The following is a 12,883-nucleotide window of genomic DNA, read 5'->3' on the forward strand; positions in this document are numbered from 1 at the left end:
AACCATGCAACCGAAACATTTAGCCGTTGGATTATTAGAATAAAAAGTTATAAATAGATTTTTGTTTTCGATTAGAGGCGACAGTGAATATATAAGTCTGCATTAGTAATGAAATAAAAAGAAAGTATCCGTTACATTGATCTGGAAGAGAAGAAATAAATATTTTATGTTCATTTAAAAGATTAAGTTTTTGATTGATTTTTAAATGTAATTCTATTAATAAAAAAATCAGCTTAAGTAATCAAAGATATTTTAAAAGATAGGAAATAAATATGTGTATGCCAATTCTGGCATCACAATATATATATATATATATATATATATATATATATATATATATATATATATATATATATATATATATATATATATATATATATATATATATATATATATATATATATATATATATATATATATATATATATAGTATCTTCGCAAGACAAATTTAGAAATGGTGAAGTTTTTCCCGTATCTGTTGATATTTAAATCAATCCGTCTGGTAATATGGGTTGTGGTGTTCCAAAAAAAATCAAGAGTATCCTTGAATCCTTTCAAATTTTTATTTAATTTTTTTTACATTGCTGGCTATTTTGAATGATGCTGAAGTGCGTAAGGAATGCATTTCTTTGGTTTCGTTTGAAGTTCTTTTTCAATTTATATTTAAATCCATGTTTACTAATCTATTTATCTCTGCGTAGGGTGCATAAAAGCAGTCAAGAAATTTCGAAAATATTTACAAGATCTATAAAATTTTAATGGTTTCTGTGCTGAATTTAAAGTTAAATTTATACTTTAAAAAATACTAAAACTGCTTGAATGGAGAAAAAGAGTTATTAGCCGCCTTGTTTATAGTATGAAACTTTTAAAAATAAAAACTTGAAACCCAAGAAAAAAGAAATTAAAGAGAATGTGATTCAAGGAAATAACAAATCATTTACTTACTTTGAGTAAAAGGATTGAACTTGCACATGAATTCACCAAGCGTAAATACTGGATATGTAAGAGTGTAAATAAAATGTGGTCCCATGCAAAAAATGCATATCAGTGCATCTGCTACTGCCAGGTTTGCAACATAATAATTTATAGTTGTCCGCATGGATCTATTCAGAGAAACAGTCAGAATGATACTAATGTTTCCAAGTATTCCACCCAAAATAAGAAATATGTAAGCTACAATCTTCACATAGTCTGTGAAAATCAACGTCTTGAAGATGTAAGGTTCTCGATGGTATGTATGATTCTCAAAACTTAGAGGCGGCTTCTGAAGTTCAAATTTGAGTATCTCTTCGCATAAAGTGTCATTTAGGGACATTTTTTCTATTGCTGTTTTATTGCTGCTGAAGTGAATAATCCGTTTTTTTTCCTTTTTTAATATTTGAAGCCTGAGCAGAAAAACTGCTTGGCCTGGGAAGAAATTTCCATAATAGGCTTTATTCTTGCAAAAAAAAGGCAAGTTAATTACAATATCACATTCTTGCTTCTTGGAAAGTAGTTTAGCTATTTTTTTTATGAAATTCTGATGAACTACTTTAATTTGTATTGGTACCACTCAAATGTTCCTGTTTTTGTTTTGTTGTTTTGGTTCAAATTTCTTGCCATTTTGCTTGGTTTACTGATTTTTGGATCATGTTCTGGATATTATTGGACATCGGTGAATAACCTGAAAATAGATATTAAAATATGAGCGTGCGTGTATCAACACATCAAATATTGTGTTATAAATTTAAAATTATAATAAAGCTGGAATAATAAATAAACCAGGAATAAATGTCTGAGAATGATAATTTTTTTCCGTTTAAGTCTGAAGAACTTCTACCTCTAACTGGCTAGCACTGGGTCTAAATGTTTTAAGCCGAAACTCAATACAATCATTAAACTTAAAATACAGTGTTTTAAATAGCGATTAATTGCATGCCAAACCGTTTCCCTTAACCTTACAAACATCGGAATTGGGGTGCAGGTATAACCAAACAAGTGTAAACAATCTTTGTCAGGAATGCTGCGAAATTTTTCTTGACCTTAATAAAATGTCAATTTCAAGAAAACAGACGATGAACCTTTATCCTTAACTTTAAAAATCAATCAGAATATAGTGGATCTTGATATGAGATTCGTAAAACTCGTAAGCACTACACTGTAACAAATTCCCAAACAAATTATTGTAAACAGTACCATCACTTCGGGTGCAGCATCCGTTAAGTCCCTTTTACCGTAAAATTATTTTTTACCGTAAAATATAATAACGTAATTTTCACAGTAATATTTATTTAATTAGAATGATTCAGTAATTTTGAGGTAATTACCGCACTCGAATTATTACCGTAATTATTACGATATATGAGATTTTTTGCTTCGTAATATGTTCCAGTGAAAATGGATTTTACGGTTAAAGGTACCAGCACCCTGAGTGCTGGTATTTTATACCGTAATTTGATCGGGAATGTTTTTACAATGTAGCTGTGATATGAGATACGCCATGCCATTAACATGCATTGCATATTTTCTAATTTTTTAAGATCATTTCTTTCCTAAATTTATGTATAATCTTGGAATACTTTTATCACAGTTGAGCAGAAATCAGAAATAACAAATTTCAAAAATAATTTTTCCATCTCTAACTGTTATTGCATTCACATAAACAGTTGAAATCATAGGTTTATCGTGATGTACTGTACTAAATAAATATTTTCTTATGAAACTGCCTATTATGCTATCAACTAACAATACATGAGATTAGCAAGATGAAAGATAAGATTTTAAGATTTTTTTTACCAAAAATCCAAATATACGATTTTTTTTAAAATTTCATAACTCAGAAACTATTTGACCAATTGCGTTCAAATTTTGTATTTTGTTATTCATAATTACAATAGAATACAAATTTTTCATCATTCTATGATGAAAAATTTGTATATCTTGCAAATAAAATTTTTTGACTATTATTAAATTAAATAATGAAAAAGTAATAAATAATTATTAAAAGTAATTTCGTGCATAGAAGATCTTTGAAGAAAGGAATTTTATAATTGTGTGTAAAAAATTTTTGGTTCGCTTAAGAAATTCTCGAGATACCGTGAAATATGATTAAATTCTTGAAATTCGGTCCAAATTATCGTCAGTTCTCATGACCCAACTACAAGAACCATTTTTTCCAGATTGTGGCAACCCTCCAAATTTTGATAATAAGAAATATGAATTAGTCAAAAATATGTAAGTTAATTATGGGAAAGTCCTTTTTCCTATCTGATTTTCTAATTTAAAATATCGTTGCACCAATTATTTAACATTATTTAAGATTAGGGATTCGAACCATTAAGATTAAATCTCAGCAAGTGAAAACTCGACAACTAGATCAATAAATATTAAGAAAGCACCCTTTTTTTGCACTTTTCATGCGTACTAGAATTTTTGCTTTCTGCATAATTTTGATAATTCTGTAAATTGTGAAATATTGCTTATTTTTTGTTTCGAAATTGTTTTTACCCAAAATGGTCAGTATCTAATTGAAAAATTTGAATTATTGTTAAGATATATACCATTTTCAGCTCTTTTTCAGTTATTTAAAATATTTTCTAAATATGAATTCTAATACGAAGCTGCGAGGTTTTTGAAACTTTTTTTACATCTCACTTGCTAAATAATGATTCATACATCTTAAAAAGATTAAAATATCCTGTCATTTGTCATAAACGTTTCTGTAATTCAATATAATTCAAAGACATTTCTCACGAAACACTTAGTTTGCATTTCACCTTCTCCTAAGATTTATTACAATTTTTTTTAAAGAAAATCAGTTAAAACTGCTTTAAAAATGTTTTTTTTAATCAGTAAAACAATTTTCTGATATTCTATTCAGTCATAGTTTCCGTCTTAACTGTTAAATGACTGCTATTTCAAAGTAAAAGAAATTGGCTAGATTCCAAAACTATCTCGGATCTTTTAAAGAGCAATTGGTATAATCTGAGATATCCTTAGCCAATGGACTGTGTTTATCCTGGTTCATTTCCACAATTTTTTTAACGTGTTACCACATTGACGTAAGTAAAAATGTCGGGAGTTTACGTCAATATCTAAAATGCAAAACGCATCATTCTAAATTTGGAATATTATTTTAAATGAATAATATATTTTTATTAAATAACGAAGTTGAATGTTGTGTTTTTCTTATTCAGTAATATAATTATATGCTTTATTCAAATGTTTTTTTATTGTTTAAACTTAAGAGGTTGAAAATAAATAAATGTTTTAAATGACTTTATAACTATGTCACATAGATTAAAATAATAGTCATGCTTTGATTTAAATACCAAATTCTGAAAGTCTAAGTTTAATTAAACACAATATTGCATAATAAGAAATTATAATAATTTTTAAAACAATTTCAAGTAATTTTTCTCAAAAACAAATTTAAATGATTCACTTTAATTGTAAATGAAATCAGTGTAAGTTTAGCGGGGGAAAATTTTTAAAAACAAATCTTTAAATATGACACTTTAATTTGGCGTATTTACAAATATGTTGTTCTCGTGGTAAATTTTAATGTCAACTTCAATATAGCTGTTATACAGTATAGAAGCTTTTATTTAAAAAAAACATGATATGGTTATTTTTTATAATTTTTTAAATTAACTTTAAACACTTATTTTTATCCTGTGCTCAAGGATATCACCTTGAAGCGTCGGAGAACACACTCTAAAATTAAAAAATTTCTAGCTTAATAAGTAATAAGAAACCACTATATTTTAATAATTTTAAAAATTATTTAAAAATACTGTATTATGATTTAGTGTTTACATTTGTTCAATCAGATTTTTAAAATTCAAAGGGTTAAAATTTTAACAATGAATTTAATGTGAAAATCGAAAAATTTAACTTAATGAGAAAATGGAGAAATCTATCTTCACTTTATTTCTTTTCCTTTTTTATATTAAGATTTGACACTCAACCTCAACTAATACCGAATCTGTATATTTGTATTTTATCAAGCGTGTAAAGGATACTTTTTATTGTGTTTTAAAGGAGAGTATACTTATTGGTGAGATTACTTGTAAGGAAATTGAATACTTAATATTTCAATTTTCTACATCCGCTTTAAGTGACATATCAAGTAGAAGTTGTACGTTTATCAAGTAGAAGTTGAGTAGGCAAGTGTTAGAAAATTCGAAGAAAGTTTTCCGGATAAGGAATCGTTTATATGCAGAAATAAACTGTGTTAAGAAATATGTTATTTAGTAATATTTTTAAGGATTTGTTATTTCAAGAGGGGGAAATATTGTCTTTTTTTTTAGCATCTAACCTCAATTTATATTCTTATTTAATTCTTTATATAAAATAGTACATTTATTCTTTTTTTTTTCCTTTATATATTTTTTCATATATATTTTCATCATATATATTTTCCATTCTCCGCACTGGGTGAAAAAAATAATAAATAGTCAGTAAATCAGTGCTGAATAACGCTCGGAAATCAAACACAAAACTGAAGGTCTCATACCATTGCTGCTAATAAATCAAAAATAATTTCAATTTTCATTTATTGATTATTATTAATATTTGTGCTTTCTGGGGAATTTATGTTGTTATATTAAGCAAAATAAGTTTTTAGCTGTTAGTCCCCTCAAAATAAAGAATAACTGTAATCAGCATTATTTGTCATAATGTCGTTGCAAGAGGGCAAATTATTATAGTCACTTGATAGAATTTACAACAGTTAAGTGATTTTATCTGGTTCTTATCCGTGTTCTTGGGCCCATAAAAAATCTCTTTCCACAGTATCTATGTATGGAGTTTTAATAATTGATAATTATACCCATTGTACATATATTAGTACATTTGGTACCTATTAACCCTTTGACAGAGAATTTTTTACTAAATATATTTTGATATTTTTTTCATTACTTAAGTAATCTTAGGTCGAAGTAAGTGGAAAATATTGTATCAAACATTTTAATAAATTATGATTATGAAATATAGCATGGAATACCTGTGTTTTTTTCTGCATTGAAATTGAAATCTTTTAAACACGGCTCACTCCCCAAATTTTTTTTTTTAATTTTCCCTATTTGCAGTTATTTAGATATAAGAACAAAAGTGATTCATCATGGAAAGTTTTTTAATTTGCAAAATCAATTATTGATATATTTTTGAATATGAATAATAAATAAATTCCAAACTATTTCTTTTTTACTTTTATGTTTTAGTACAAATGTAATTATACGAAAAATCTAGCTGGTTTTTTAGTAACTATTTGACTGTTTTTTTGTCATTAAAATATACACCGAAGTATATTTTTGCTAGTAATTTAAGCGTCTGAGAAAAATATATAAAAGGAACACTGGTGCTCTAACTGCGTCAAAGAGTTAAAACTGCACTAATTACTATAATACCAACAGTGGCTGTTACCAAAGTTAACTAAGCAACAATGGTGTTAACAAAACAACTAGTACCAACAAAATATCATTGGCGTCAATAATAGTATGGTGAGTTTTTTACCTTCCTTCAGAATGAATTTCTCTATTTCTCAATTTGTAAGAACAAAAAAAAATTTCAGTTTCAAATACCGTTAATTTTATCTTATTTACTTTTATATAAACTCCTTTTTGAAGCATAATATGAAGAAAATAAATACGTGATTTCAGATTTATTCAGAAATGCTAATTTGGTGACGTGGTTTGCCTATGCTACCTCGTCCATACAAAATGGCATTACGAATGAAAAAAAAATCAATATTAATGAGAGGGCAGAAAATTTCTTTTCTTTATTGATGAGAGCTATAAATTAGCTAACACTGATGTTATCATTTAAATATATAAGAAAAAATTAGAATGGTTTGCAGTTTTGCTTTTATCAATGGCTAATTCTAAGCCAATAAAAAAAATTCTATTTTTCCAACACCTTTTCCAAGCTATCTAAATGAAATTGTTGAACAATTTTTATGAGTGTAGAATAAAATTTCCGTTTAAACAGCTGTCAAAAATTTAGGAAGATAAAGCAAACTATAAAAGGGACAGACAGACTCCTCATTTTATTACATTATTTATTTGTAAGTATTGATTATTAATTATTTGTTATTACTTATTTGTTATTACTTAATTATGAATAGTTAAATTTTAAAATCTGTAAAGAAAAAAAGTTCAGTTCTTGATTAAATACCAATAGAAATATGTAAGACCTAATCATTATTTAAAGAAAACTAATAATTCATATTTATGTTTTCAAGTAGTTAAGTAGACCAGATAAAAATCGCGAACAATAGTCCTTGAAATAAAATTCATTACTTTCATGAAAATTTTAAACTATCTGATGAAGCTTTGCCCATTTATTTGTATTTTTTTCATTTTTTATTTACTAATGTTTCAGCTTAGAATTTTAGAATATCATTTTTAATACCATATTTAATACCATATTTCACGTGAGACTTGGAAGAAGATGTAAGAAAATAACAATCCATTTTGTTTAAAAAATATATAAAGAAATGTAAGTTATTCATTCAAGACGAAATCGTGTACATCGCAATGCAATAAACGGTAGAAAATTATATCAAATTTTGCTACTTTCTTACTCAGTAATATTTTTTTGTATATTATCAATGAGTTATGTTGGAAATAGTTAAAGGAACTCAAAGTTCTTTTTTAAATCACTTTAACAATTTTTTCTGTCCCTATTTTTCTCCCGGTATGTTGCTCTTATTTATCAAAAGTATTATAAAAATGCCATAAAAAGTTTTGAAATTTTGAATATCTCTCAAATATCTCTCCAAAAATTTAATATATATTGGTAATATATGAAATAAATAAAATTAATAAAGAAGCATAATATATTATTGCAAATACTGTGTAAAAACTATTTGTATTACTATTGATAACAGGAACTAGATATTTTTTCAATATTGAGTTCTCTTTTAATATGGTAGGAATGCAAATATCATTTTATTCTCTCTTCACTCAGATTTGATAAAGATCGAAAATATTCCATTTAGGAAAGCTTTTATCGAAGTTATATGGAAAAGACGCCAGAAAGTCTGCCATTTAGTCTTGGGGTGAAGATATCAGAAAATTGGCAACGTCTTAAAATCTCTTCTTTTGTTATAGGAAAAACATTGTAACCGTGTTTTTTACTTTGTAACCTAGAATTTTAAATACTAGTCGCATTTTGACAAAATTTCTAGCAAAATTCTTTCTTTTTTAATATATATCTTTTTTTAAAATCATTATTATTAAATAATTGTCTCTTTGAACTAATTTTTTTTCTTTGTAAGCAATATAATTTTAAACGAAATTTATTTTATTAACATTATTTATATTTTCTAAATGAAAAATTTTAACTTGTAGAACTATTCCACTTGAACCTTATTTTGTTGGATGTAGTACAGAATATAATATTTTGCTAGAAATTTAATCAGCTTGGCTACATAGACATGCAAAACAAATGAACAATTCACCTAAAGATTCTGCTTTGAAATTTTAAAATAAATATTGTTCTAGTTATAAAGCACAGCATTTATTTACAAATCAAATTTGTATAAGATAAGTAGTACTCCAACCCACCCTAGGGGGTTATATGGAGATAAAAAGTTCAATTATTGCATTAGATATTTTAGCTAAAAATACTGTAAAATTTTGAAAAATGATAGTGGTGGTGATCTATTAGAAGTAAATTAACTGAAATTTAAGGTATTTAAAAAATTTTTTAAAAGCAATGGAAGCTAAAAGCGCTGTGTAAAAGTCAAGAATTTAAATTATAACAAATTTGTCTAAGTATTTTTTTGAAAAAAGAATAATTGTTTAAGCAGATTATACACTAAGAAAGCAAATTTGCCATGGTAAACTTTACCATGTTTCGATCTCGATTGGAACACCAAACAGTTAGGTAATTTGTATCGGAGCAATTTGGTAATAATTTCTGTAAAATTAACAATAAAATATAGTTTTATAAAACTATATAATATTCTATAAATGTGGTAAAATTCGGTAAATTTTATCACAATACCTAAGACTATGATATGAAAAACATTTACTCGTTGAGTTGTATATTTTTTGCATAATTTCAGCAAAATGTGTAATAATATGAACTATAATTTTGCGAGATTACCAAAATTATCATATAGATGCTTTGCATATTGTTTAGTTTGTTGTTATCAACCAAAATTATGCTTCTTTTTCATCAGAAATGTAATTACTATAGCTTACGGTAGTTTTATTTATCCGGGTAGTTTAATTTCTATAAAAGAAGTAAAACCAAATAAGTATTTCGTTAGTTTTAAACATGTTTTTGACGTTTCTTTAAAATGAAAAATATTATTTTAATGCTAAAGAATAATTCTATTTCCGAGTTTGGATTTACCCGTGATATAAAACATTACCTCAAATTACTTTAAGGTAGTTGTTGTTTAAAGTTTTATCCTTTAAAAATTCAAAATTAATTTTTATTCATATGAATAGCCCCACCTTATATTCTCAGAAATAAACCTCTCAGCTTTGACGATATAGCAATCCTTGATCTATATTTCGTTAATTTTGAGAATTATTATGTCACGAAATCGCGTGGTTTGTGACGAAAAGGGAACTCTCAAATATATGAAGAAAATGTTTCCACAACTCGAAACCTCATCGTAGTGCACTGTGGGACATTGTTGACTAGAATGACGGAACTAGGATGACGGCTAGACTATCGAAAATAAAGTTAAGAAATAAACCGATGGTTGTCAAGGAATTGGTCTGGTGCCGGAAGATCCTGAGCTGAAATCCCACTACGGGTTTGGGTGTAATTTATATCTCTGTTCTATCTGTCTTTCTTGTGTAATTAAGGGGACATTGAGCCAGCTATAGGGTACGGTGACTATTAGAAGAATTAAATTCATTAGGCAACACGAGATTTTGTTTTTTGGAAAAAATAGAATTACGAAATATTTTTTTATTATTGACAGAATTCGTTTCCTCGGAGAAGTGATAATAGTTATTTCGTCACTTTGACGAAATGCTCGTAGCATATACCAGGTAGTTTCGTCAAAAACGAAGAAAGTTTCATGAAATTTAAGTATCACTTTTTACCGTGTACCAGTTCTCATAGTTTATACCAAGTATCATAAGTGAGGTATCTGAAATTGTTATTAATAATTTAATCAGGAACATTTTGTTAAGATGTATCTACGCTTAGAATATTGTTGTACTAAACGTGAATAGTTAAAAACAAATTTATACATAATTATGTAAATTTTATATCTGTTAGAAAAAAAACTTCAGATTGAGTTATGAAATCTGACAGCAATGTAAAAAATTCCAGATCAAATCACTGTGAAAAGTACAGGTAATCAAGTTATCGGTATTTTAATAATGAAATCTATTTTACCTGAACGAAAGAAATTTATACATCATAATATTTAGAGCAATAATTACCGTAAAATTCGTGAATCCCTTTAATTAAATGTATTATAAAACAGTGAAATTACAGTATGATATTTTTTGACAAAAATTGCTTTTACGATAAAATGGATTTTACGATAAAATGAATTTTAGAGATTATGATGCACTTAATGTGCTGGTACTTTATATTGTAATTTTATCCGGAATATTTTAACAGCGTACTTCGGGAAAAAAATTATAAAATGCGTCTGGCAAAGCTTATAATTCAGAATCCAAGGTTTTTTTTTAAAAAAAAAGAAAATTAAATTTTATTAAATATTTAAGATTTTACCACTTTTCAATTTATTAAAATCTTAAATATTCAATAAAGTCGACTTCTTTGAAGAAAAAATACTTGTATTGGGAATTAAAAACTTTGCAAAATGTATTTTATAATTCCTCTTCCAAAGTACGCTCTTAAAATATTCCCGATCAAAATTCAAATGAAAAAATTCATAATCTCAAAGTAACATAAAACAGTTATTTTACAATATTTTTAAAAATATCTTTCAGAGTTTAAAAAGGAAATTCTTCAAGTTTATTTTGATTTAATAAATAATAAATTAATAGTGTAAACATGAAATTAAGAAAATACAAAGGTGCCAATTTATAACTTCTCCAATTTAAAAATTACGATGTAAAAGCAAATTATCTTAAATTCATTCGAAATATTATTCATATTTGAAGTAAACATTAACGTAATTAATGTCTTATTAACTCTCTAAAAGTGTTTCATCACGTAAAATAAATTTAGTTTCATCACTTTCGAGGGTGACATTTTTGGAAGTAATAAAATAATACGTGAATGATTTTATCATTTAAAATGTTTAGGTTCTAGAGTTGGTTTTAGAGTTTTATTAGAAAGTGTTTCGTAAAAAGTAAATTTGATGTTTTTAAGCAATCAACAATTTCACAATAACGTAAAACTATTGATATTACAATTTAAAAAATAAGTTTACTAGTTTAAATTAAAAACTTTTAAAGTTAATTCAATTTAAATGTTTTTGGCCGCTAAACAATGTATTGATCTTTGAATACTTGAAAATAAGCATTGTTTTTAAAAGCACTTACGAAAATAAGAAAAGAGAAAACAAAAAAAAATATTCAAAAATTGTTCTTTCAAATATTTTAAATGCTCCCATAATTAAAATGTAAATTAAATTATTTCAAGTTTAATTAATAGTGTTCTATGAATAAAACAAAACAACGTAAAGGAAACATAAGTAACGGTTGACGCTATTAAGAATTTTTCGGAAAAAATGGTTAAATAAAAACTTTTTTAATTTTCATTTTACCGTATTCTAACCAAACAATCAAATAACCATAAAGAAATAGCACTAATTCCAAACGTTTTCGCACTTTTTGTGAATTTATTTAAACTTTCAAATCTGATTACTCCCAATATAATTACTAAATTGAGTTAATAAATAAATTAATAAATAAATAGCTTAACAGTGTTCAATGCTCGATAGCTTAACAGTGTATATACTCCTTTTATTTTAAGTTTATAAAAATTTCAAAACGTATTAACATTAAAACTAAAAATAACAGTAGTTGAACTGATATTTATATTTAACAACGTTTCAATTAAAATAATTTAAACATTCTATAATTTCAGAGAAAATTATAGTTATTAATTTTCAAATGTTATATTAAGAAATTAATTAATAGCTAAATGTAAATACATGCAGCTTTATTGTTACGAAAATCAATTCGCAAATTAGCTTGTGAAATTATGTTTATTTTAGATTTTAAAAAATAAGATATTGAGAAACATTAGCCTAAATAATCAATCAATGAACTTACCCTTATTCTTAACTGTTAAGATAAAAAAACTGTCACTCATATATAGATCATGACCTATTAAAGCATTTGATATCAAATAAAGTTATCAACGCTAAAACGTAGTTACACCAATATTCTTCAAATAATTATAATAATTTCCTGAACAGTCCGCCTCTTCATCGTTATCGTCTGTTTCTGCTGCAACCGCGCGGTTAGAAGAGAGCAACAGTTAGTATTGGCACCAAATACGAAAGATTAGCATGGAGGAGGGGTGTTGAAGATTTTTATTTTTCATTATTTTTTTTCTGACAGACGCTTGCGCCTTCGTCAACAATTCTGAAGAGTAGAATCACACACTTTGAACTTGATATTGTATTAGATTAAAAGACTTGCTCTTTTTCTTTACCTACTTTCTGTTCATGAAAACGATAGTTGTCATTAATTAAAAAGAATGAATTTTCTCTTTAAATTTCTTTCCAAGATTGACCAAAGGAAATGATATTTGACTGGTTTAATCAAATATTATATTATATAAATGGTTGTCCTTGGTAGAGTTAAAGATGTTTGCTTTAAGTAGTCTTTTGTGTTGAAATATAAGAAAAGGGATATGTTTGTTTTTATTCCGAGCTTAATTCGTCTAGCTGAAATGGTATGTAATATTTTAAGATTCACGTGTGTTTTAAATAGACCTTTAA

At 26.1% G+C, this 12,883-nt stretch overlaps 1 protein-coding gene across 2 annotated transcripts in view; it reads right to left on the bottom strand.

Moving 5' to 3' along the window:
* LOC107453999 (QRFP-like peptide receptor) overlaps positions 1–12,425 on the bottom strand; it is a 39,364-nt gene extending 26,939 nt beyond the window's left edge. Inside the window, exons 1-2 of one of the 2 annotated variants that reach the window (XM_016071034.4) lie at positions 12,210–12,425; positions 946–1,663 (exon numbers count right to left, since the gene is read on the bottom strand). In XM_016071034.4, the coding sequence (XP_015926520.2) occupies positions 946–1,315 (370 nt within the window). In that variant the 5' untranslated portion in view covers positions 1,316–1,663; positions 12,210–12,425. The remainder of the gene's footprint in view (positions 1–945; positions 1,664–12,209) is intronic. The other variant, XM_016071033.5, reaches the window with a different exon arrangement.
* Between the last annotated feature and the right edge of the window lie 458 nt (positions 12,426–12,883).

This window comes from Parasteatoda tepidariorum, chromosome 6 (genome assembly GCF_982258835.1).
Source record: "Parasteatoda tepidariorum strain Cologne lab strain chromosome 6, Ptep-v5.0, whole genome shotgun sequence".
In the NCBI taxonomy this organism is placed as follows: domain Eukaryota; kingdom Metazoa; phylum Arthropoda; class Arachnida; order Araneae; family Theridiidae; genus Parasteatoda; species Parasteatoda tepidariorum.